This window comes from Homalodisca vitripennis, unplaced genomic scaffold, assembly GCF_021130785.1.
Source record: "Homalodisca vitripennis isolate AUS2020 unplaced genomic scaffold, UT_GWSS_2.1 ScUCBcl_7067;HRSCAF=14579, whole genome shotgun sequence".
NCBI lineage: Eukaryota > Metazoa > Arthropoda > Insecta > Hemiptera > Cicadellidae > Homalodisca > Homalodisca vitripennis.
In genome coordinates this window covers 4,137-30,917 of record NW_025783177.1, presented here as the reverse complement: position 1 = coordinate 30,917, position 26,781 = coordinate 4,137, and the positions used below count along the sequence as shown (strand labels likewise).

Genomic DNA, 26,781 nt, shown 5'->3' with positions numbered 1-26,781 from the left:
TTAAGAACGTACAAACCAAAATATTCGAACATTTTCATCCCAGGTTTTACAAAGATTACTATACTAGAAATGAACATAAAATATGAATACCTTTAAGAATATGTTGTAACAACATCGAACACACTCATTGAGAACGGTATATCACAAACTAAACCTCGTAAGTCACAAACCTACTACTTTAGTAGTAGTAATACATAGCTCTACTTTGCAGCAGGAATTCTGTCTCTTAGGATAGGCCTTTAATAAGATTTTTATCACAACACAATATATATAAATACTTTCTTCTTGTACAATTTTTTTACCCATTACTTTATACATAGAATTGCATAAAACCTTCATTTTAATTTTAAAACACGACCGTTTAACCCCCATTAAAAACAGAGGTTGCATTCCTTAGAATTAAAACAATTAGGGAATATCACTGAGTAGGAGATGAAATTGTATGTTCTAGGACAACCGTTACACGGCCAAGGTCACACAACATCAACACAAAGGTTCAATGACCATCGCCCCCCTGGCCCACGGCCCCCTCGCCCGCCCTCGCCCCCCCTTCCACCCCCCCCTCCACCACCTCGCAACAGAGGTCAATTGAACCCCTCGCCCACCCTCCACACCCCCTTCCGCCCACAGAGGTCAATGACCCCCGCTTCGCCCCACCCCCCTCCACCCCTCCCACCCCTCCTCGCCACAGAGGTCAATGACCCCTCGCCCCCCTCCACCTCCAGAGGTCAATGACCTTCAAGGTCATTCGATGACCTTGACTTTGGATTTCAAGGTCCACACTATGACCTTGACCGTGGACTTCTAGGGGTATTCAACCCGATGACCTTGACCTTGACTTCAAGGTCACCCGGGATGACCCTTGGACCTTGGGGACTTCAAAGGTCACCGCGATGAACCTTGACCTTGGACTTCAAGGTCACTTAATAGCCTTGACCTTCAGTTGTAAGAACGTTTCGTCATAACAACTTGAGTCGTCATACAACTGTGACAACACCTGGCTATACGTAGTTTACTTATTATGTACGTCATACAACTTTGTTGACGTGTTACTGTTAGGCGTAATGATTGTAATAACTTAGGTGATTGCGCAGTGTAACGCGCATGACTAGGAAGATACCAGCCACGTGCAGTGCCAGGTTGTTTGTTGCATCAGCATAGGACAATACCAGTGTGATTAAGCACTCCCCAGGCGCAGTGCAAATCTTGTTTGTTGCATCACCATAATGAAATACATCGTGTGTTTACTTTACATCCGCCAGAGATATCAGGTGATTTAAAAATATGTTATTATATAAGTATAGGATTAATTTGATTGGTTAAAATTAATATAAATCATGATTCATAAGATATATTTTTTTTTATTGACGTCATAATTTTACTATAAAAACCGAGTTATTTGTGGAACGATAAATCATTAGTAACGAACAACATTTCATAAAGTGATTATTTAGTTTGTGTGTGTGTGTGTGTGTGTTAATACAGGTAATTAAATATGGAACTTCCTAAAGAAAAGGGGCTATTTCAACTTACCAATGTTTTTAAAGTTTTTGTGCGAGAGAACATTTAAAACAAAACAAAAGTTGTTTTAGAATTAAACAATCAAACTTTTATATTAGATATTGATAATTGGGAAAAAAAGTTTAAAAAATATTTTTCTGTTATTGATACTGAATTTAGATTGAGTACATAATAAATTTCAATGATGATGATGAAGATATATAACTGATTGACTTGATTATAGAACAGTATCATTTTCCAATCCTGTAGTCAGTAAATGTTATATGTTAGATGAGTATGAAGATAGAAAATACCGAATGGGAACAAATTGCAAGAGACAGAGATCGTTTTAGAAAAAGAATAGCTGAATTTGAAGAAGTGTTTAAATCAATTTTGAAAAAAAACCAAGTGCAAACGCGTGAGTGGAAAACTTTCATGTGTGTCGTTTAAATGAAAGACGGAGTTTGTGTGAAACTTATAACCGTCCTTCAAAGGTCGCCAACTTTGTGAACAGTAATGAGTGATTTAATAAACCATTATATTTCTTCACTTCCACTTGAGTTAAAATTTAAAAATATTGCTTAACCTTCTTATATGAAGATGTTTATTTTATAGAAAACGATTATTTTTTGGTATCTATTTGTAAAGAACACTGTATGAAAAAAAAACATGCAATATTTTCTTGGAAAAGTAATGTTATTCTTAATAAAACTTTAAATAAAGATTGTGTGCATGTAGTTTCTTTTTATGCATCTAGATTGTATTTGGGTCAAATTTATTCACATCAAATTTTCTTCAGATTTTGTAGCTTACGTAGGTAATCAATTACATAAATGGTTACATATATTTTAAAAAAGGGAAATTGTTTATGTTGAAGGATGGGTGTATTACAAATTATGCAATATTTGTAGGTGATACTGAATTTAGTCTTTTCTAGATTATTTAGATATTAATATATTACGAAGTGTTACAATATAGATTTTTTTGAGAGTCAATTTTTATGATAATCTTAGAATTATAGATTTTTCAGAACACAATGATTATTGTTATGTATCAATATATAAAAATCTTCCAATAAATAACATCACTTTTCAAAAATTTAACGATTTAATATGGTTACTTAAAGAAAATCAAAATGTAGTTGGTTTTTTAGTTTCAATGAACTGCTACTGTTATTGGTTAAAATATGCTTGCAGTGATAATATCAGTTTCATATTCATTCTACTTGTTGAACTGAACAGGTTAATATGGAGTATTCTTACAGTAAAACTTTTATTGTTACAGGAGATATGAAAGTAGTTGTTAGCGGCTGGCAAAACCAAGTTCAAATTTGTATTGTAAATAAAGATAATAAACATAATTTCGCTTATATGGATCTTGATAAATGGACTGAATTTAAAAAACAAAATTAATACTATTGATGGTGAATTTTGGGAAGAGATTAAATTACCAATATAGTACTTAAAATATATTATTTTAATTTTTTTGTTTTATAGGATGGAGTTATATACTGGACTTTCAAGGATTCAAAAACATTATCAACGATTTTGTCCATAAAAGAGCTTGCTCTAATATCAACGGACGAGCAAGTGTACCAACTGCAGTTGTTTTCAACCACCGTGTAATTTTAACAATCTCCCTACAACATTTACAAAAACAATCAACTGGTTAGAGAAAAACAACATCACGGTTTACAATGGAGTTCTGGTGTTAAAACACTATTCTGAATTGAAAGTTTTTTTTAAAAAATAAAAAAATACAAGGTAAAATTTTATGTAAAAAGGCACTGAAAAAGAAAACGTTTACAAAAAAATTGCTATCCGAATTCAATGTTGAAGTAATTAATCTTGAAAATCTCAATTGTCCTAGTTTATGTAATTTAAGAAAACAAATGAATGTAGATATATTGAAACCATGTGTTGTTTAATCATAATTCATCAAAATTGCGCATATATAATTGTACATGCAATTTTAAATTGGTGGAAGAATACAAAATATGTTAAGGAAAATTTGGAAAAAAATTAATACAGCAATCAAACTTTGTTCCACAATTGGTTACACAAATTTGTCAAAAGATCAATTAGAATATCTACCAAAAGAATATATATTAAATCACATTGTTAACATTGATTGTATTTATGATAAGTTACCAGTTTATTTGAAAACGACAAGGACATATTAAAATCACTACGTTGTCAAGAGCATTTTTTCCCCAGATTTTGTGAAAATGATGGTCCACAACCGAAAATAAAAGGACTGTTACTTTTGTAATTATGGTGAAAATTGTGTATAGTAAATAAATAAATGTGTGTGTGCTTTTGAAAAAAAAAAAAATGTTTTTCTTTTTATTTACCTTGCACTTATTCTTTATAAATATAAAATAGTGTTATTTACTTTTTCATATCAGCTATGAGTGTAAAAGAGGAAATAGCAAAAGAACTGCACAGACAAGCGCGTAAAAAATTTTCCTCGACGGATATGTAGAATTGAAGGGATTAAAAGACTTATATCAAGCGGATTTAGTTGAAATGATACCTTATTCAAAATGTAATAAAGGTTATAAATATATAATGACAATGATTAATTGTTTTTCCAAATTTGCAATAGCTGTTCCGTTAAAATCAAAAAGCGCTACTGAGTTTGCGCTAGCATTAGACCCGATTTTATCCAAAATTTCCAATGAAACATATTCAAACTGATGCGGGAAAAGAAATGGTTTAATGTGAAAGTTTCAATCTTTATTCAATAAATATAATATCAATCATTATAAATCTTTCTCTGATTTAAAAGCAAGCATCGTAGAACGTTGGAATCGCACATTGAAAAATAAAATGTGGATTTCGTTTAGTGTACAAGGTAAACTATTGTTGGCTAAATATTTTACCTAATTTGGTAAAACAATATAATAATACCGTACACCGTACAATAGGAATGAGACCAATTGAAGTTAATAGTAAAAATGAAAGAAAAGTATTAACTAGAAATTATAAATGCAAGAAAAACATTTTACCTGAAACAATCATTTAAGGTTGGTGATCGAGTCAGGATAAGCAGAGTTCGTAATATTTTTTGCAAAAGGTTATTTACCAAAATGGAGCAATGAAATTTATACAATATGGAAAGTACAATCCACATTTCCTGTTACTTACATTTTGAAAGACGATAGAGGAGAAATAGTACAAGGTGGATTTTATCAACAAGAATTAAGTAAAAACTAAATTTAACGATATTTATTTGATTAGAAAAGATTAATAAGACGTAAAAGGTGATAAAGTTTTAGTACGCTGGCTAGGATTCGATGAATCACACGACAGTTGGATTTAGTAAAGAAGAGCTGGTAAAATGAAATTTATTAAACAAACTGTTCAGTTACCGATATTAAATTTGGATAAGTTAGTAGAAGGAATTTCTGGTGGAAATGCAAAAAAAGTAAACGACACGGTGATTTACTACCTGATACAATAAGATGTATAATATGCGGTCCTTCTAACTGCGGTTAAAACTAATTTAGTTTTAAACTTATTATTTTCGTCAAAAGGATTATTTTTTTCTAATGTTTATATTTTTTCAAAATCTTTATTTCAACAAAAGTATTAATTTTTTTACAATGTGTATATTGGACAATATAAGTGGAGTAGGATATTTTTTCTTTCTCTGATAAAGATGAGGTTCCATTTCCTAGTGAAATTAAACCGTATTCAATTATGATTTTTGACGATGTTATTTGCGATGGACAGAAAAAACATCAAAAAATTATTTTGCAATGGGACGTCATTGTAAGATTGACCACTTTTTATATTTGTCAAACATACAGTTTTATACCAAAAACAATTAGTACGAGATAATGCAAACTTGATAATACTATTTAAACAAGATGATAAAAATTTACACCATGTATTATAATGATCATGTAAATATAGACATGTCATTTGAACAGTTCAAAGAAATGTGTATCAAAGTATGGAATCGAGGGAAAAATAAATTTGTAGTGATTGACAAAGATAGAAGTTTAAATAATGGACGTTATCGTTCGGGTTTTGATATTTTTATAACAGGATTTTAATAAAAGCTACAAACTAGCAAGAATTTCATTATTGTAGTCACACGTTTTGTTGAGTTAAACATCATGGAGAAATTTTGATGATTCTTGGTTTCAAAACAAAACAAAAGACGATGTGGTTAAAGAAAATACATAAATTAAGAAAAAAATATAAAAATAATAAACATAGATCGATTGAACGAGAACAATTTGACACGGAAGAATTGTGGGAGGAAAAAACAATTGAAAACTGTATCAGAACCGTTAAAACAACTAATAAAAGAAGAACAACAAGAACAAGAACAAGATAATACTAAAAGAATTGAACGGAAACGAAAATTATTTAAAAAACGAAATTGAATCTGATTCGGTTCCTGTAAAATTACGAGTTGTAAATCCTCCTCAGGGTTTTTAAAAAGAGAAAACAGAAAATTAATCTACCAACAAAACATGATTTTTGAAAGTGATTATGAATACGATGATGGTACTTTAGACATTCAAAAATCTAAAAGAGGAGCAACTCAAATTCCGAATGATGATAACAGTGATATGGAAACAGTTGGAACTGATGAAGAGGAAGAAGAAATGGAAACAACAACAACAACAACTGCTGTTACTCCAGCAAGATCAGACGTTTTTGAAAAAAATATATCAAACCCGGCCTACGGGTGAGGAATTATTAAAAACACCCGAAGGAAAACAACTTGCTAAATATTATATTGATAAAAAATTTTACAGGTAAAATAGCCAAAGAATATTTTTCTAAATTAATAACAGGCACTAAACATATAGATCATAATTACGGGTTACATGTTGAAGGTGATTCTTGGGAAAATCGGTGATAAACTTGTAGATATTGACGGTGATGATTTAATTATTGATGGAAATACGATATGAAGGAAACACGAGGACTTTATGAATTAATATTTATGAATAATCCTAATGCATATATTTATTCTGAATGATGATTTAGAAAACTATTATTTAATTATAATGCAAACCAATGTACATAAATCTAATTATTCGTCTTCAGGAAAAATAAGATCAAATAGAGGTATCAAGTATAAAAATATTATTTCTCGATTATTAAAGAGAAGAAAACCGAAATCTACGAAGACCACTAATACCGATGAAAGTGGTAATCAACAACAACAACAACAACAAGCTTCGGCCTCAGGTAGTGGAATAGTATTGTTCTAATTTTTCTTCTTTAGAAAAAAACAAAATCACAGTCAAACAAAGATAATAATAATAATTTTCCAATACTTAACAAATGAAAAGCAAATTCTGCGATGATGATGATGAACACTTATACAGATGAAAATTAATCACCAGGAAACGGCAGCAGGACAGTGGAATAATATATTATCTAATTTTAAAACCAGATGTAAATTTACTATGATGATCCTAACGAACTGGTCGATAGGTTGAGAATACTATTGGCTTCTCAAAAGGCGGGCAATACAGCACATTCAAATGAAATAAATTCAATATTAGAAGAGTTATATGAATTAAGGGATAAATTATTTTAATAAATAATGATTACAATACTTGTATTTTTCATTTTTATTTCAACCTTTGTATCTGATAGTAGCTATGAGTGTTGATAAGTTTGGTCACTTTTCGAATGGTAGTGGTATTAGTTCTAGTAGTAATCTGAGAGGACCTAAGGGTGATGGATTCCATATCGACACGGTGATGGAAACTATGATGTATTAAATAAGAGAATTTGTAATCTAGGTGACGCGGCAAAACCTAATGATGACAATAAATTTTAGTATTTTTCAGCGATGCTATTCAAAATTGTCTTACAGTAATAAATGATAAAGTTGAAGAATTAAAAACTGATTTTCAGGGAAAAAGTTAGCGGTTTAATTAATCATCTTGAAACTAAATTGAAAAATGAAATAAAAAATAGAGAGCAATCGATTTTCAATATACAAAATTATTACATCGCGCTGGTTAAAAAAAAGAAGGAATCGTCAATGTGTTAGTGCCAGTATTAATGATAACGATGTTGTGATAAGACAAGAACTAAACGCAACTAGAGAAAAATTAGAGCAAACCGATAGAGAAATAAAAATAAACACTTTAGATTTAAAAAACGAATTCGAAAATTTTACTAAAAACGATTATTATAAATTTAAAAAAATGATTATTTAAATTTTAAATCACATGTTCGTGATACGATTCAAGAAATATTAGAAGAATTTGGAAGACGATAAAGAAGACGTTTAGTACAATTATATATTATGGCTAGGAGAAAAAACAGTTGTGCTAGTAGTTATCAAGGCTCGGGACTGATAACATCACTTTGCCAATGCAGCAGGTTCAGTTTTAAATAAAGCAATCGATATTTTACCAACGGAAATACACTTACCAAATTACCAGTTTTGTGGTCCAGGAACTAATTTGAATAAAGAGACTTGCATTAGGTCAAAAAGGAATTAATAAACTTGACTCTTTGTGCCGTCAACACGATATAGCGTATGCAAAGTATAGTGATAATAAACAGAGATCTATTGCGGATCGTATATTAGCTGAAGGCGCTTGGGAAAGAGTTTTAAAGCATCTGATTCAAGTTTAGGTGAAAAAGCAGCCGCAATGGGCAGTTACTAATATCATGAAAGCAAAAACCAAACTTGGAGGAGGAGGAGGAGGAGGAGGAGGTGGAAAAAAGAAAAAGTCAAACAATTGCTTTAAATGTAAGAAAAAAATAAAAAGGAAAGTTAGTAAAAAGAAAAACGGTTAAAAAAAGGTAGGTAAAGGTCTATATTTAAGACCGTATAAAGGTTCTGGTCATTCAAAAAAAAAATCCACAATGTACTCGTCAAAAATAATCGATCGTTTAGCTAATAGACCATTAACGAATAAAGATATAATAAAATGTGCAAAAAAACTTAAATTACCACATTTCAGAGGGGTTTTTTATGCGTGATTTTACTACCAATTAGAATACGTAATAAAGAATCCGCAATTATAAATTTAGACAGTTTATGCAGGACAAGGTACACACTGGGTATGTTTTTTACAAAAATAGGTTTAAATGTTGAATATTTCGACAGTTTTCGGGAATTTACGTCCACAATTGAAATTCAAAAATATTTAAAAAGTGTTGATGGTAACAAAGTGAATATAAAATATATAATTATTTTCCTAGACAACGAGCCGGACACAGTGAATTGGTGGTCATTTGTGTTTTTAGACTTTCTAGCCGTGCGAAGATGATTTGTGTTACTGGAAAACATTCAAATTTTAAAATGTTCTCTTTTTCCACCACTGGATTTGAGTTCGTCTGATGAGTGGGAAATGGGGATTTTTAGATTTAATGACATATAATTCAATTCCAAATGTTGAAGAAGATATAAATAATAAAATCAAAATTGGTACAGACGTGCTGAGTTTACCAACTGGTGCATACGAGATAGAAGATATTAAGAATTATATTATAAAAGATTTAGAAGAAAAAAAATCTTCTACCACTTTTAATCTTGTTGCAAATAATAACACACTTCATTGTGAAATATTATGTAATCAAATTGTAGACTTTACAGTTCCAAATTCTATAGCGAATCTATTAGGATTTACAAATAGTCAAAATTAGAAGCAAATAAATGGCATATATCAACTAATCAGCGTCGCCATTAATAAAGTGGATATCATTCGAATCACTTGTAATATTGTTAAAGGATCTTATAGAAACGGGATAGAAGGCCATGTGCTTCATGAGTTTTATCCTGCTGTAGCAACCTGGTTATAAAATTGTTGAAAAACCAAACATTGTTAAATACTTACCAATTACAAAACAATCAACATTAGGTGAATTTTATATAACATTAGAGGATCAAGAAGGGAACTTAGTGAACTTTAGAAACGAAGAAATCAATTTAAGAGTTGATATAAGAAAAAAACAGAAATAAATAATAATGGGTATTGTATTTCCGATTAGAGAAAATAACAAATAACAGTATTACAACTAGCGTTTCTAGTATAAGAAATAATAAATTTAAAAAAGATATTAGTCATGGTTCGAACTTTGAAACCGTTAACATTGAAAAATTTAATTTTTTCTACAAAATCTTCCGGAATTTAAACGAATTAAAAATGAGTAATATATTAAATGTTAATGAAAATATAGAAATTGATGAATCGCTTATAGAATGGGGAATGGCATTCTCACAATCCATACACATCTAATTCTTTTAAAAATAGTGATGAAATTCGTATTCCTGTTCATCAACAAGACGCATATACGTGTCCTAATAAAAAGTTTTTTACTAATTGAAGGGAAAATTATTAAATCTGCTGATTCAAAAGATGATACTACTTCAAGTCTAATTAATAACTGTATGGCTTTTCTTATTTTGATGAAATTAGATATGAAATTTGTGGAACGGAAATTTGATCGTGGTAAAAAAATGGTTGGTATAACTAGTACTATGAAGAATATACTTACACTGAAACCGGGAGATGAAAACTGGATTAAAGAATGCAGGCTGCTGGAATCCACCATCGATGGACGTTTTCTTGCAGATAAAACTAATTTTTCATTTTGTGTACCGCTCCAATTGTTATTGGGGTTTGCAGAAGATTATAAAAAAATACTTTTTGAATGTAAAACAAGAATTAGTGCTGATACGCGCATCAACTGATAAAAAATGCAATTTTTCAAGCTACACCAAGTCTTCACGATTGTTCATTTCAAATAAATAAGATTGTTTGGAAAGTTCCTTATGTTCGTGTTGATGATAATATAAGATTATCATTACTAAAGATTACTTGACTCTGATCAGCCCATAACAATGGCGTTTAGAAGGTGGCAAATTTCATGAATATCCCTCACTTCCTGTTTCTAAAGCTCAGACTTGGACTGTTAAAACTACATCTTTGGTGGAAAAAGCCTCGATATGTAATAATAGGCTTTCAAACAAATAGAAAAGATAAAAATGATAAAAATTCATCACATTTTGATTTTTGTGATTTGGAAATGTTAAAAACTTTATTTAAATAGCAAATATTATCCTTATGATAATTTCAATGGATGCACAGCACTGATGTATGAATTTGTATTCAAGATTCCAGTCTTCATATATTATGCAGGAAGTGATAACCAACCCTTGTCCTGAGTAAAAATGAGTTTCTACAAAAATTTCCACTTTTCGTTATTGATTGTTCAAAGCAAGTTGATACAATAAAAAACCGGAGCATTGGATATAAGAGTTGAATTGCAGGCAAACAAAGACTTTCCCAGCTGGAACTGCAGTTTATTGTTTTAAATTATAAATGATGCAATTGTACAGTACACACCATTATCAGGAATTGTAAAAAAGATTATATAAAAAAATAAATATGATTTTTTTTTGTAAATATTGATGTGTTATTATTTTATCCTTATATTTAAATTAGGAAATAGGAGGTAAAATAAGTAACAAATAGTATATGGTTAATTCAATTGTATGTAAATATATTTGATAATAATACATAATATTAGTACAATATTTACAAAACATTAGTATAATATTAATAAAAATAATAACAAATATAATATAATATACAGAAATGGATATGTAAAAATTAAATTTTCAATTTTTGTGTGACCATACGCTAATGTGTGTACTCCGTCTGTTTGAATACATCTTTTATCATCATTTCCATTTAGAGCCAACTTGTTTATTGTTACTGTTCTTAGAGTATGTTTTTTTTGATTGAAACATTCTCATTTCTTTTCTAATGTTACATGATGAAAATATAAACAATTTTTTATAATCATAAAAATTAATATGATTTTTTATTACAGATTTTGTTACACCTTTAGCTTTTTTTAATTTCATCTTTTTTTTCTTCTAAATACAAATCGTTCATAGTTCTGTAGGTAAAAGTTTGCTCCTTAATTCCGATAAATTCTACTATAGGAATACCCATACATTCGTCTTTAAAACAGCCTAATTTTTTTTTATTTTCTACAAAATAACATTTATGATTTTTTGGATAATCTGATGACATATCAAAATATTTTTTTATACTTAAATTATTGAAATCTTCATATAAATCTTTAGTGAATATCTCATAAAAAAATGAATCAGTATCAATATAAAGTAAGTTTTATTTTATTTGGATAAAATGGTTTCATTATGTTATAATGGAAAATCGTACATGTGAAATTTGCTTAATTCTAAGACTGTAAATCCAATATAAATAGGTTTATTAAACAATTACAACATCTTTACTACATTCTACTGCGCTTAAATTTTCTGAATAAACTATTCGGTTTTAAAATTAGGTCTGGAAATCAATTTGGACAATCTTTTCTCAGTATTGTACTAATTCTAAATTAAGTCTGTCTCGAAACATTTTCTATTGATTTTGCCAAACATTGCATTATTAAGTAATTTATAAAAGTCTTTTTCAAATTCATTATTCGACTGTTTCCTCTTTTCAGTGTTAAATAAAATATATGATTTAAGCCAAAGACTCTGATTGAATTGTAAGATTCGATGTATTCTTTTTAAAAACTAATCCATTATCTAGTGCCTGTTTTAAGTTGACATAATGACACACATAATATTCTTTTATCATTAAGAGTAGTGAGTAATTTAACTTGTTTTGAATTTGGCGGACATTGTTTTTCAGGTAGAAATGGTAAATCATTATGATAATCGTGTAAATATGATGGATAACCAATATTACATTCAATAATATATCCAATAGGACTATCATTTGTTTATTGATTGTACATTGAATCTTTTTATTTCTTTATTTGTTAACCATCTAAATCCATCTTTTGGCATAGGTTTGATCATGGCCCAGCCATATAAATTATTTTGCATCTATATATGTCAAATAATTAGAGGGTTTATTACAATCAAATAATGTATCATTTTAAAATCTTTATTGTTTGCTATAGCGTGTCTTTTTATACAACTTAGTAATACCGCCACGTATTCCTTTTTCAATAAACATATACATGTCATAATTGTTTAATAATTCCAATTCTACTTCTGTAAATTTTAACATCGCATCAAATGTTAAACTAGGAAGAGTTAGGTAATTAGCTGGATCTAATTCATAATTATTAAGACATATAATGCGAAAATTTTCAAATATATCTGCTAATAATAATACATCAGTTTTTTAGATAAAAATCAGAATAATCACCTAATGTTTGACAGTTAAATCGTGACCAAACTTTTTTGGCATGATCAAATTCTTCATTTGAAATATGTTCTTCTGACATTTTGTTAAAAAAAACATTCTTTTGCAGGTAAATTGAGTTTCTTCCAATTTTTCCCACGAATCTGTATATTCATAAGGATACACACCTTTTCTAGTAACAAAGGGTAAATCATTTTCATTATTAAAAAATAATTTAGTATGATAAAATCTTTCTTTTGGTAAATTATTTGCTAACTGAGCTAGACTGGTATTTAAAAATCTAAAAACTATCAAGAAAACGTAATTTAATTTTACCAGTCGTGTTTTTTAGAAAAACTAACATATTTTTTCTGAAGAATTCGGAATAACATTAATTTTTTTGTTGGTCACAACCTAACTGTTTAACAATAAAATGTGTGTCATTAGTTAGAACTTCCATGCAAAAATATTGTGGTAAACATGTTTGATTTTTTCTTTTCAAAATTACATTTGTTACAGAGTAAATTTCTAAAACGTCCAGTAAAGTGACAATGATCTTTTACAGGTTGTTCAATCATGGTAAAATTCTAAATTACACAATTCACAATTATTAATAGATTTAATTCTATTTCTTTCATAATCACTCAATGGTATCATAGGTCTATTAATATCAATTAATTCTGCTAACAAATTTGCAATTGAAATTAGATAATCCATAAACTTTTGAAGCTGCATCAGGACCTCTATAAAGATACGGTTCATTTGGCAATTGAGATGTCATATGTTCCGGAAAGTCTTTATCAATAACTAAATACACACAAAAAACTCATTGGTTCATGTATTTCATTAATGGTTGTGTACTTTTGATTGCTTTTCATTCAACTTTTTTTCAAAATACATTCAAAATCGCAGTAAGCAACAACTGGAACCTTAAACTTAAAATGAAAATTTGTAAATTTTAAAATTGATGGATTATCCGGCATTTGTGCTTTTTAACGGCTTATTGATTTTACAGTTTAATTTGTGAGCATTTAATTTTAACTTGTTTATCAATTCCTGAATAATGAGCAAAACATCTTTTACAAAAATATCATTTTTTTCGTATTGAGTGAAATTTGTGTTCTAATTAATCTTGAAAAATCATTAATATAAACAATAGTGGTTAATACCTTGATCGTTGGACAATAACAATAAATCAAAATGATTTTTCAGCTTCTTCTTCACATACTCTGAGTGGATAAATTTCGAATGTTTTATTTATACCATAAAACATTTACACTTATTCCAAAATTATTTTTTTTCGAATTTTTTAATTTGTTTTAAAGTGCATGGATTAAACTAAATCATTAAAATTGAAGTTATTAATTATAGATGTATATCTTTCATCTACACGTTCTCTATGCTCGCCTTCTACATAAACGAGCTAGAATTGACCATTGAAAACCATTTATCATCATCTAGATTTTGCGGATTAATAATAGCTTTTTTATTTTGAATACACTTTGGAAGAGTAATGTATTGAAGAGCCGGCTAATGGTCTATACTTACTACATCGTACAAGAATTCCATCTACAGAATGTAATGTCCAACCGCTACCTTTTCCTAAATAATCATTTTCTTCACCACAAATTTTTGTAAACATATTTCTCAAGATATTATTTAAAGAATTTTCACGAAACACTTGTAAAATTAGAGGTTTTAAAAGCCACTCTTCTTGAGTCTCCTTTGTAAAAGGTTTCATATAAGTACATTCAACAACAATGTTAAATTTTAATGCTTCATATTTCATTTTAGTAAATTTAATATCAACTGTTTTATTTCTTCTTTAGAAACTTGTAAAATTAAACAAATATCTTTTTAAATTTTTGTCTTGGTTTTTTCAAATAGTACGTTTTTTAGAATACCTTTAAACGCATTTTCAATTTTCTATAAATTTTATAATTTGGACATTACTAATTTTAATCTGTGTTTTTTTTCGTTTTAAATTGGGAACTTCTAATAATTTATTTTCATCAGAAGATAATGATGATGATGATGTAGATGGTGATAGAGAATAAATTATTTTCCTGTTCTAATTCCATGAGCTCTTCTTCTTCATTATTATCAATGTTCATTGGTTCAGAAACAAAAGTATGTTTTCTTTTTTTAAATGGTAGAAAAGATTCCATTATTTATGATCTGAAAAAAAAATAAAAATAATTATTTTAATCCTGTTGATCCAAAACCATTTTCATCTCTACTAGTTTTTTCTAAACACACTGTTTTTAGTAACCTCCTCAATATCAGGCCAAACTATTCGCTCGCAAATTAATTGAGCTATTCTATCACCAATTTCTACACTGAAATTATCGTTTGATAAATTGAACAGCACTATTCCTACGTTTCCTCTATAATCTGGATCAATAACTCCAGCACCTACATGTATACCGTTTTTTAAAGATAGACCTGATCTCGGCGCTATTCGACCATAACACTCGTCTGGTAATTACTATCGCAATATTTGTTTTTACTAATTTACGATCCCATTTTTTTATAACTACATTTTCTCCCACTTCTCTTAAATTCAAAGCCCGCAGCTAATGGTGAACAACGTTCGGGTGGAAATCCATTTTCCGACAGTCGAATAAAATTTTAGAGTGTTACTAGCTGAAAAAATAATAACTAATTAATTAATATAGAAAATTATTGTAAAATCAATAAGACATAGTAAGCCTAAAAATATTTTAACAAACTCTACTTAACATTTAGTACGATTTGTCTTTTTTATCAAATGTAACTGTTTTCTTGTTTTACACTGTCCATTTTTAACATGTTTTGACCAACAGACGTTTAACACATTGTGTTAATTACTTCAAACTTTCTTTTGTCTTCTGGATTTTTTTTTTAACGTCTAATAAAAAATAGCCTTTTTTCGATACTTTTTGCCAGTATTGTTTTTCACTTTTACATTTTTTCAAATCTTTAACATCGGTGATTTCAATTTTAATTAAATGAGTACCAGTCTCGCCAGGTGTTGATATTTTTTCTTTTTTGATCGCCAGACTGGTACTGTAAATGTTGTGATATGAATAAGGATTTATTATTTTTATGGTTAAATAATTTAGCAAATTTGTCAACCTCATCATCGTCATCATCAAAGTTTAGTTGATCTGAATCAGACGAATAATCACTTTTTGGTCTTTTTAAACTCCTTTTCTCAATTTTTTACTCATCTTTTTGTTCAGTATTACCTTCTAATTCTATTAATCTACTTCTTCCGATATCCTGAATCTTTTGTACAATATTTAGTGGAAACGAAACATTAGTAACATTTTTTAATACATCATCAAAAATACTTAATAACATGTCATACGTGTGCTCTTCTAATAAATAATAAACCTGTTTATCTGCAGATAAGTCATTATTTTCTACTAGGTAATATTTAGTCAAAGAATCACATAAGTTTTGAAAAATAAATAGCAGTTGTACTGCTATAGGGTTCATGCATATGTCTTTTGATTTTTTTCAGTTGACTAACCAATTGTTCCCAACTATCCAAACTTCGAAACCCAATCATCCACAAATTTTCTATAATCTGTGTCAATGTTAAGAAACTCATCATTGCTGACGTACCGAAAGATGAAGAAGTAGACGGTTGTTGTGTCAGCTGCTGTTTGCTGTTGCTGTTGCTGTTTCTGTTGCTGTTTCTGTTGCTGTTGCTGTTTGCTGTTGCTGTTTAAGTGGTGGAGGTGGAGGAGTACTTAGAAGCTTACGTAGTATTGAAGAATGCTCTTCGGATTGTGTCAAGTCAACGACTGTTTCAGAATCCATTTCTAAAACACAAAAATTAAAATCGTTAATAATCAATACAAAAGAAATTTAATATTTTTTAAATTACAAAATTTAAAATGCACTGTTTTCATCTATTTAATAAAACCAAATTAATACTAGTTTAACACAATTTGTAAATAATTTACCAATAGTTAGTTTTTGGAAAAACAATATATTTTTCAAAAAAACGTAGAAAATAATGGAACGTAATTTGTATGAAATACATACCTGTATATTAGAAGTGTCTTGGAAAGCATGAACAGAACACTGTTGGGTAAAACTTCCTCCTCAGCTTATAAAGAAACCTCAAGGCTGTATCACACGTTGCATAACTACACTTGTTTACTTTACACGCACTTCGTTGAATCCATTACCATAGTGAATAAATACTTATTATTATACTGTTGCAACAAAATTGCACTGCGCGTGGGCTTAATCACTCTGGTCATCCGCTTTATTAATATTAATGAATCAAAAACTCCAGAAGGAAAACTACTTCCTGCGCATGTCTTGTGCCAACATACAATATCAGTAATACCACAAACTATTACAATGATCTCATATTTACGTCATAAATATTACATCATAAGTAAAACTACGTATAGCCAGGTGTTGTCACAGTTGTATGACGACTCAAGTGTTATGACGAAACGTTCTTACAACTGAAGGTCAAGGCTATTAAGTGACCTTGAAGTCCAAGGTCAAGGTCATCGGGTGTGACCTTGAAGTCCAAGGTCAAGGTCATCGGGTGACCTTGAAGTCCAAGGTCAAGGTCATAGTGTGACCTTGAAATCCAAAGTCAAGGTCATCGAATGACCTTGAAAGGTCATTGACCTCTGGAGGTGGAGGGGGGCGAGGTGGGCGAGGGGTCATTGACCTCTGTTGGGCGAGGGGGGGTGGGTGGAGGGGGGGCCGACGAGGGGTCATTGACCTCTGTGGGCGAGGGGGTGGAGGGGAACACCGCGCGGAGGTCATTGACCTCTGTGGGCGAGAGGGGGTGGTAGGGGGGCGAGGGGTCATTGACCTCTGTGGGCGAGGGGGTGGAGGGGGGCGAGGGGTCATTGACCTCTGTGGGCGAGGGGGTGGAGGGGGGCGAGGGGTCATTGACCTCTGTGGGCGAGGGGGGGTGGAGGGGGGCGAGGGGTCATTGACCTTTGTGTTTGATGTTGTGTGACCCTTGGCCGTGTAACGGTTGTCCTAGAACATACAATTTCTCTCTACTTCACTGGTAGTATCCTAATCCTTGCGGAACTCCCAGGCAGTTTGGCACCGATTAACAGCCAGACATTGCTCTGATATCCGGCACATAGATGTGAGACTAAGGTGATTGACGGGAGGATGCGAGGACACCTGGACTGATAAGCTCCACTTACTCCAGGACAAACAGAGAAGGTGCAGCTGACTCTGGACAAACAGCTCCAGCTGCGTTCTAGCAAGCTCCAGGTAACCACCCTCCCCCACTCAAGCCCTCACCGGTGTGCTCTACTTTCTATTGCCATAACGGTCTATGAGTCCAATCAATCTAATTATAACCTGAAGCTAGTGATCAGATAAACAAATTTGACTTTGCTGTGAATCTAAGAAAAGCGTAGTTGCTGGTAATTATTATATCGTTCTACTATCATAGAGTATATTACTACAGTGTTTCACATTCTGTTGTGGTCAGTTCATTAGCTTGAATAAATATTAAGAAAAACTATAACCCTTGCAATCATGGAAAGCACAACAACATTCCGAGAAGCATTACTTCATTTATTGGGACAAAATAGATACATTTATTCAGATTCCAAAGGTTATGACTTTTGTACTTAACGATGGTTTGAACCAATAATCAATCAAATACATTGCAGCTACCATCTAACGTTTTTTGACTTTTGCAGGAAATTACATTTATCCCATATGTAATTACGTTCGAGTACACATTAAGCGGATGTATGATTAGGTTCCAATGGTCGCTTAAGTCTATAGCTTCCCTTGGTAATTTATTTAGTCACATATCCAGAACTTTTAGTCTTCTCGTACTTCTTATGATTCATAATTAACAAGTAGATGAAATACTTATGAAAAATTCATCATATTACATATTTTGCGTTCCATATTTGTCACAATCTAATATATTTCTATTCTCACTAGCTCGGGAAGGCTGTTCAATTTTCTGTAACCAGTTACACAAGAACGTACCTAAAGTGCACGATCTAAGAGCTGGAATATTCAATACTGATATTGCTATATTCAATAGCATTGCTGAGGAACGTAAAGTCTTCAGAAATGTAAGTTATGAAGTTCCGTTCACTTATGCATTAGCATTAACATTTTTAGTATCCTGCTTTTATAAAACCTCAAAACTTGAAGCTGATCATATGCCCCACCCACATAACCATTTCTTTGATTTAGCAGAATATAAACGGTTTAGAAAATAACAGCTTTGGACTTGTAAAGAATAACACTCAAAATATTTTCATTTATTGATTTTTAACAGGAACCATTGTGGTAGGTAAGCCAAAATTCTCAATATATTCTTTATCAGAACAAATATTATAGTAATGTTTTATTTATTTTACCATCGAAGTTGCAGATTTTCAATTGTCATTTTTGTTAATCCTGTAACTACTAGCGTCCTGTCAGGCAGATACTACCCATCGATTGTCAGCCCTTATAGTTGTATACTTGTTAACTTTAATGCTTCTAATTGCATTATGGTATTAACATGTGAGGCCGCGTATTTATATTTTCTCTTTGTGGTAGGAAAATATTTAGATAGTATGAATGCAAGTCAATGTTTGTGTAAAACTGTGGCGTTCATTATTATTGGACATGTTAAAAATAAATTAAGCATTTCAAATTCTAACTGCACTTTACTTATATTAGTGTACAAAGCAGGGAAAAGCGTCATTTCATCATCGTTTGTAACATAGGGCTGAGCTGTGGGCGACGATTCTCTGCATAATTAGACCACTGATTTCTACTGATTGCATAAATAGCGCAAATTTATGTGTTTTGTTCTTAGAATTTGAGTGATGAGTTATAACAGTTGTTCCAGCAAAATGCTTAATTTATTTTACCTTAAGGAAATAACATAAATAGAAAAAGATCTTTGTTGAAAAAATAAAAAGTAATAAAATTTTGGTCTATTTCCGTGATCTATTGAGCTATCATAACTTTACTGCGTATATGTAAATATATCGAGAAAAATTCAGATGTAGTCGATATACAGCAAAACAAAACTATTATGGATATAAAATATATGGTGTACCACTTTCTTGTAATAAATTAATAAATTTGCTACCTCCAGAAAAAATATAATTTCAGGTGTAAAGATAAAGGAGTCTTACCAATATTTTAATTTATAATGTTGCGTATCAATTATATTGCCTTATAAGTACGTGCTCGTCCGTACAAAATTGTTTCCAACACACATCCCAAACACCAGCCGATCCCTATCTTGCTGTAAGAGAAAGTGTACTGGTCCTTACATATTCATTTTTGTTCAGGCCACTTTTTCTAGTGCAGGCGTATTGATAATTTTTATATTTTTGAAATTTTGGTATTGAAATAAAATACCGTTATGCTTTCCATTAGGTTACGTTAATAATATAAATGTAGTTGATCAATCAGGCATGGCTTACTTAATATAATATAGAATAGATAATATAGAAGGAGAATATTATCAGTAATGTATTCCTGTTATCGAGGTCAAAGCCAAGGGTGAGATATTGTCCGTAAAGTGGCGCGTGTGCGGGCGCTGCTTTCCAACAGTCTAGGAATAAATTTATCTGCTTTCAGAGTGAAATAATTAACCTTTGCTCTAGTTCCTGCACAGTAAATAAATCATTTTCATGGCAGGGGACTATACTTTTAAAATAAAATGTTTTGTGGTACAAACCCCAGTAATCCTTTAAAACAATTTAGTTATTGTTATTTTCTTTTTTTCATTAGAGGGAGGCCATAGATTTAAAATTTTCCTTCTGTCTTATAAACTCCATGAAATAAAATTGCATTAAATCAGAATCCAAATGAGAATATTTAATGAGAACAATTTTAAATAATTTAAAATGTTTTCATCTCCCTCCAATTCAAAGAGGCAGTTACAAATTAGAAACGCTTGTGTCTATTGTGTATAAGAATACTCAACGCCTTTTTTGGAATAGGATATGTAATAGTATACAACGTATAAGATTATTTTTGTATAGAACATGTCCAGAAAGATTACTTGATTAAGGTTTGTGGTAATTTGTGGTCATATTTTAGCTTAATCTGTTTCTTTTTGTCAGTGGTGACGGGAAGTGACGGGAACCAATAAAAAATGTTAAATTTCCTCATTTTCCCATTCCCATTCAATTTGTAAAATAGGATAAAATGAAACGGTACTTTGAAATGAACTTTAGGGAACGTACTACACTTCCCTATAGTCACTTATTTTATTTGCTAACGACCTTAGGAGGTATTTGGAAAAGGGGGGTACTTTATTTTCTCCCTCTACATTAAAACGATGATTTTACGCAATGTATCTTACATTAATTGTAACATTATAGTTGCTACCCTGTTTATTTTGAGATGTAACACGTATGGCACGTAACAGTTTACACTGAGTATGCATGCTGTCTATAGCTGATTTCATGCTCAAGGAGTCCTTCGAACAGATACGCAGGCAGGTATCATGCAGAAAAGACCCTTTTTCAAACCCCGGCAGGCAAATTACATGGTTGAACATACAACACCATAGAACCAATAATTCTTGTCTATGTATAATTGAAGTTTAATAAAAAACTTTATAAAGTCTAGAGAAAAACCTTTTTCTATATGACTTGCACCATTTTGCTTTACTGAGTTAGGAGTAAGGAAATTCGCATGCTACAACGCAAAAATGCGCCAAAATCAAGCTTTTGGACATGATTTGTGTAACTATTACATATTTAAATACCATACAATTGTACTCAGATGTCTTAATCATTTATTTTATTGGCATTTTACCATTGTTATCATGGATAACTGTAAGCACAATGTAAAAATATATTAGATAACAATCAGCCAAATCCAATGGAGTGTCATGCACCATCGTCAAATTTAGTGTTGCCTATATATAAGTGAGAATTAATTCAGGATTTCAAGTCTATAGGTTTTGGTCAGTTTTTTATATATACGATAAACAGATAGACAATAATAAATTTGGTTCATTTATTTGGGACAGTTTACAGGTGTTACTTGTGAATATATACGACGTATAAAAGGGTAGTACAGTTAAACGTTTAACACAAATGCTCAGTTTCATATAAAAAACAGTTACAACATCGACTGGAATGGCAAGGAAGGGCTGAGTAGCTGAAACTGTCCATAATTGTCATTAAGTCACAATAAACATTTCTGTTCATGTAACACTTGTATTGGAGCAGAAAGCTTTACATTAAAAGGCAAATAATATCAGAAGTGGTAGTAAAGAGAAAGCAAAGACCGTTTTGGCATATCCATTACTGCAACATGGTCTTACACTTTGCGCTAACATTAATCTCCGGTCTTGCAGCCTGTGCTAGTTTTTGTGCTAGCGACCGACGGGGTGTAAACACATCTAGCTCGGCACGCGCGTACACACACGCACACGTAGAGAGTGGCGCAACCTACTGGTTTATGGCCAATACTACGTAAACTGACCAACGGAGTAGGCGGAACCTCCTGGGAACATGCAAATCAATTTATTCAAGGTTTATGGAAATGCACATCTCACAGCCCGATAAGTTTGGTCGATTGGAATCTTACGTAGGCCTAGGGGAAAATCCATTATGAATCTAGGATTCGGTGCTGTTACTTAGTGCATGACCTTTCTTATCTGGTAAGGTGACATTGGATATCTGTGCTTGGTTGTCTTTTACTGTCTTCTTTTTTTAAGGATAGTGAAACGAAACGGTCTAATCTTTTGTGATTACAATAATGACATATTAGTAAAAGGGGAAAATAGGTAGAAGAATCTAATGGTCTATTGTGGTTCAGAGATATTTACATATTTAAATACGTGATTGTACTGACAATTTACCAATACCAACATTTCATCCATAACTTTTCTTCTTTTTATACTCAGTGAAATATTTTTTTTTTTTTTAGGGATAACAATCCTGACCTACCTTTAGCAGCAGGAAATAAAGTAAATAGGACTCTCATCCAATAAAGCCATCGGCCAAAGAATATCTTCCTGGTGAAAACTTATATTTTTATATATACATTTCAAGCAACAAAAAGTTAATGGGAAGGAAATTATAAGATTGATAGGATGCGTGCGTGTACCCATAATTATGATCCCTAATTAGTTTATCCGATACCTACACGTGTGGGTGGTATTTAATATCCTCTATTGAACTATATTGTACACGACGAACATGGCACTCCAAAAACTGTCATACTCCATAACAGAAGCTCGTTACATATTCTCAAGACCTCTTTAACTCTCAAAACGATGCTAATTAGCAAGCGGGAACAATTGACACTCTGGCAAGTCCTGAGCTTCATCTAAGTAAGCAAACGAGAGAACAACACAATTTTGACAGGCCCTAGAAGTGTGACGTTCTTAGCACAGTCGACAATGAGCCAAAATCTCAACGTACCTGGTGCGTGCTTCCGGTTGTCTGAGTTGAATCGAACATTTTAAGTAATTCTACTAACGAAAAGGCCACTGGAGAAGAGGATAATTAAAGGACTAAAATATATGTCGGAGTGTATTCCACTGTCTGAGAATAACAAAGTCCAATTAAGAAAATGGACGGTTCTTGCCGGACTATACCTACCACATCTTCATATGTCACCGAATCTTAGAGAGAAAACACTCAGTGTCTCCATGTAACTGAGATTGAGTTTGGTGGTTGGCCAATAAATTAACTCCAATGTTTTGCCATCACATTATAGACGGACTTGTCTTATTCGAGAACAACATCGAATACTTCTTTTGCAGGTCTACTCGTATATTTTCTACATGAAGGGATGTCCTAATGTGACCTCAACTTAGAAAACCTGTAGCAGGGTTTTTCATCCTTCCTTGTTTGATCATGTTGAAATGAAACTGTATTTTTCTCTCAATGTTTTTTTTATTATTTTTTGGCAGGAAAAGAAGAAAAGCCCTCCTAGTTTTCTAAATGCTCTTTGAATAGGTATGTTTGGAAATTCCACAGCTAGAAATCCATAAGAAGTTGGCCAAGGCAAAACTTTAACTCCACGTACTCTAGCTTTTAGAATCTCACTTGTTTCCGATAGGAGAAGGTGTTGCAATAGCTTTGACGGGTGGTCTTCCAAAGTGCTTAATTAAAACTGCATTGTGAGCATCCGGTTTTCATAGTGGACACAGTTCCTTTCCAAAGCAAGATAATCAATGAGAATGGCTCCATAATAACTATGGCAGCTAATTCGGGTATCTTACGATAAACACTCCCCACCAGGAAAGCACCCTCATTTTGCACTGTGGATATTTTGTCCTTATAAGTCCACCTGTAATTTCAAAGGAGAACATAATGGAATGATATAGTCTCAATTGTTACTAGTTGAATTTAAGAAAAGTGTTCGTTCGTATATCTGAACAGAATGTAAATACATCTCATAAAAGATCTGCCTGGGAAACCAGACTATTTTACTTGAACATGATATTTAATCATACCGAGAATCTTGTATGTACGTATATCGGTATTATACACAAGCTACAACTCTAGATGTAATGTTTTATAGATTATTGTTACTCGTACTTGTTGTGGGGAGTTACTTGGATTTATCTGCACAATAACTTGGACATTACAAGGAATGCCCTCTTAAATAAATTATTTATAAATTATTGTCACAATTTTGTTGTATCCATTTGAAAAATGAATGTATGAACATATAATTTTATCTTTATATGCAAACTTAACCTTGTCATAAAATAAAATATAACACAAGGCTCAAAAATTTGTTTTAGGAGTTGACAGAGCTTTTATATTGGTTCAAATTATCTAGGTTTTTTGTTGTAGATTGATACACCGACTATAATAGCCTACGTACTAAATTTTCAAACTAGACGATTGAAAATGACATTAGGTTCTAAGTTCGATTAACGCATTCTATGATTCGTTAACTTGAAAGATACATGTACTTTCCTCCAAAAACGTGATGTTTACTCAAATATAGTTAAAGTAAAAATAATTAGTTTTTAGGAACACTCGAGAAAAATTATTTTAGATTGTTAATTAAAAATCCATTAACATTTTTCACACTTTAAAATATTATTTAAGTTTTTAATTAGTTACATCTCACTTTTTTATTTTTTAGGACAGTTAGGAGTTCAAGATTATTAGTCTCAAAATTCTACGGAAGAGGTATTCCACTATTCATATTATTTCATGTTCTTTCTACGAAAATGATATTTAAAATTTTCTTCACCAGCACAGTAGTTTTTTTTTTTTTTTTTTGCTCGTAAAAACAGTTCCGCTGGTGCCATTGAAATACCCCCCAAAAAAATACGAGGCAACCACTAGAAATCTTGCAAAATTATTCAATAACACAGATTACAAACACTATCAACCGTACCACTGTTTAGTAGTCAACTTCTGTTTAGTGCTAAAGTTTATCAAAATGGTCAATACTGTTTTTATGACATGTGACAAAATTTGCTACGTATATGAAAATTAAAAAAATCTTAGAAGGTAAACATGGAGGTTTTAAAGAAGGCTGGAAAGCATTCTCAGGTCCTTAGATTAGAAGAGTAATTGCGATATTTGACCTCAACAGAGCATATTAAACAAACCCAAACTATCTGAGAAAAGGTACAATGCAATTCTGATATCCAACAAGCCATAATCACACATACCACTACAAATCAATTCTGGCTGGGACGTGGCGTTTTCAATATTCGCGTAGTAGCTCAGGCTACCGCAGTACAAGTACAGCGCCCCGGCGGTAAGTAACGGGTAGTCTGTTACTGCGACGTGTGTGGCGGCCGTGGTCGACTGGGGGCGCGGGCAAAAACTGGTTCGGACTGTCGAAACGTCCAAGGGGTCAGAGGTCTCCACCTTGACACAACTGGACCAAGACGCAGTGAGTTATAGCTCGGTGGTGGTACAAAGTGGCTTCAATTACTGCAGGCCTATTTCTTTCTTACTGACCTTTTGGAAGTATTCAAAAAAACGAATACGAGAATATAGGTGACGATCTTCTAGAATGGAACTCTTCTATATACTGTGTGTATTGAGGATCATTTAATGTTGCAGTGAATGAGGGCTAAAATGAACAATCCATAGATAGATTGTAACATCATTATTAAGATTCTAACACATAATAGTCAAAGTTACTTACTGTAAAAGATTCAAAATCAAAAATTAACTTGAAAAGAAAGTTGTCTTTATAATTACATTTGTCGATATTCAGGGTTTCTCTAAAGATTCAATTAACATTTAAGTAACTATTTTTAAAGGCAGTTTTCATTGCTAATGGAAATTTTGAATACGTGCTACAAACATATACATTACTACTTTTATCTCTAAGTTTCACTAATTGTATAAAAATTTCCACTTCGTGCTCCAACATTTGTCAAAATAGAGATAATTATCTTATCTCTCAATTAAATATATTTGGTACAGAATACCTTTTAACGAGGAAATATATTGAACCCTTATATATTGTCAGTAATTGTGGGCTATAAATGTTGAAACCCATTTAGTGCCGGTGGCTGGCGAGAATGTATTTTCAAAGTTATAAATTTTCTGTGCGCTTGATTAAACAATTTCGATTTCGCACAATACACACGCTTTTGAACATTACATGACCAGTTAATTGACACCGTCTTTCAACTAACTGCTTTAATAGTATTTTCTGCACTTCCCTATTCATTGATTAATTACTTAAGTGCATGGACCACTGAAAACAGATTTAAATTTACTGGCTTGTACAAAGCGACTGAAGAAATCGCCTCCGATCGGAGCAGCATCGGCGAACGCGACGTTTCTCCTGGCTTGTGAATGTGGATCATAACTGAAACCGCTAAACTGCAGAAAGGGCATCAAGTCCAAATTAACCAACTTTTCAGGAGCGACAAAAAACCTTATAAATCCATATGTACATACATATATTTAAATATTTATTTTTTTATTCTATATGGACTGACCTTTTAAAGATCATATTTTGAAATTGAGTCAATCAAATATTTTTAAAGAGCTAATTATTAATTTTTTTTTTACATAGGACATGTTTCCTTTCTGCGGTAAAACTATTTTACAATTTTACAAATCATGGGGGAAAAATCATTATACAAATCATTTTGTTAGATACATTTTATTTTAATGATAAAAAATATCTTATAT

The 26,781-nt window shown here is 31.5% G+C and overlaps 1 protein-coding gene across 1 annotated transcript; it reads right to left on the bottom strand.

Moving 5' to 3' along the window:
- Window positions 1-919: 919 nt before the first annotated feature.
- Window positions 920-17,500, bottom strand: LOC124374040 (formin-like protein 14). Its single transcript, XM_046832341.1, has 3 exons — window positions 17,266-17,500; window positions 16,352-16,482; window positions 920-985 (listed from the first exon to the last, which is right to left on the bottom strand). The coding sequence occupies exons 1-3, from the start codon at window positions 17,498-17,500 to the stop codon at window positions 920-922; spliced, it is 432 nt and encodes a 143-aa protein (XP_046688297.1).
- Between the last annotated feature and the right edge of the window lie 9,281 nt (window positions 17,501-26,781).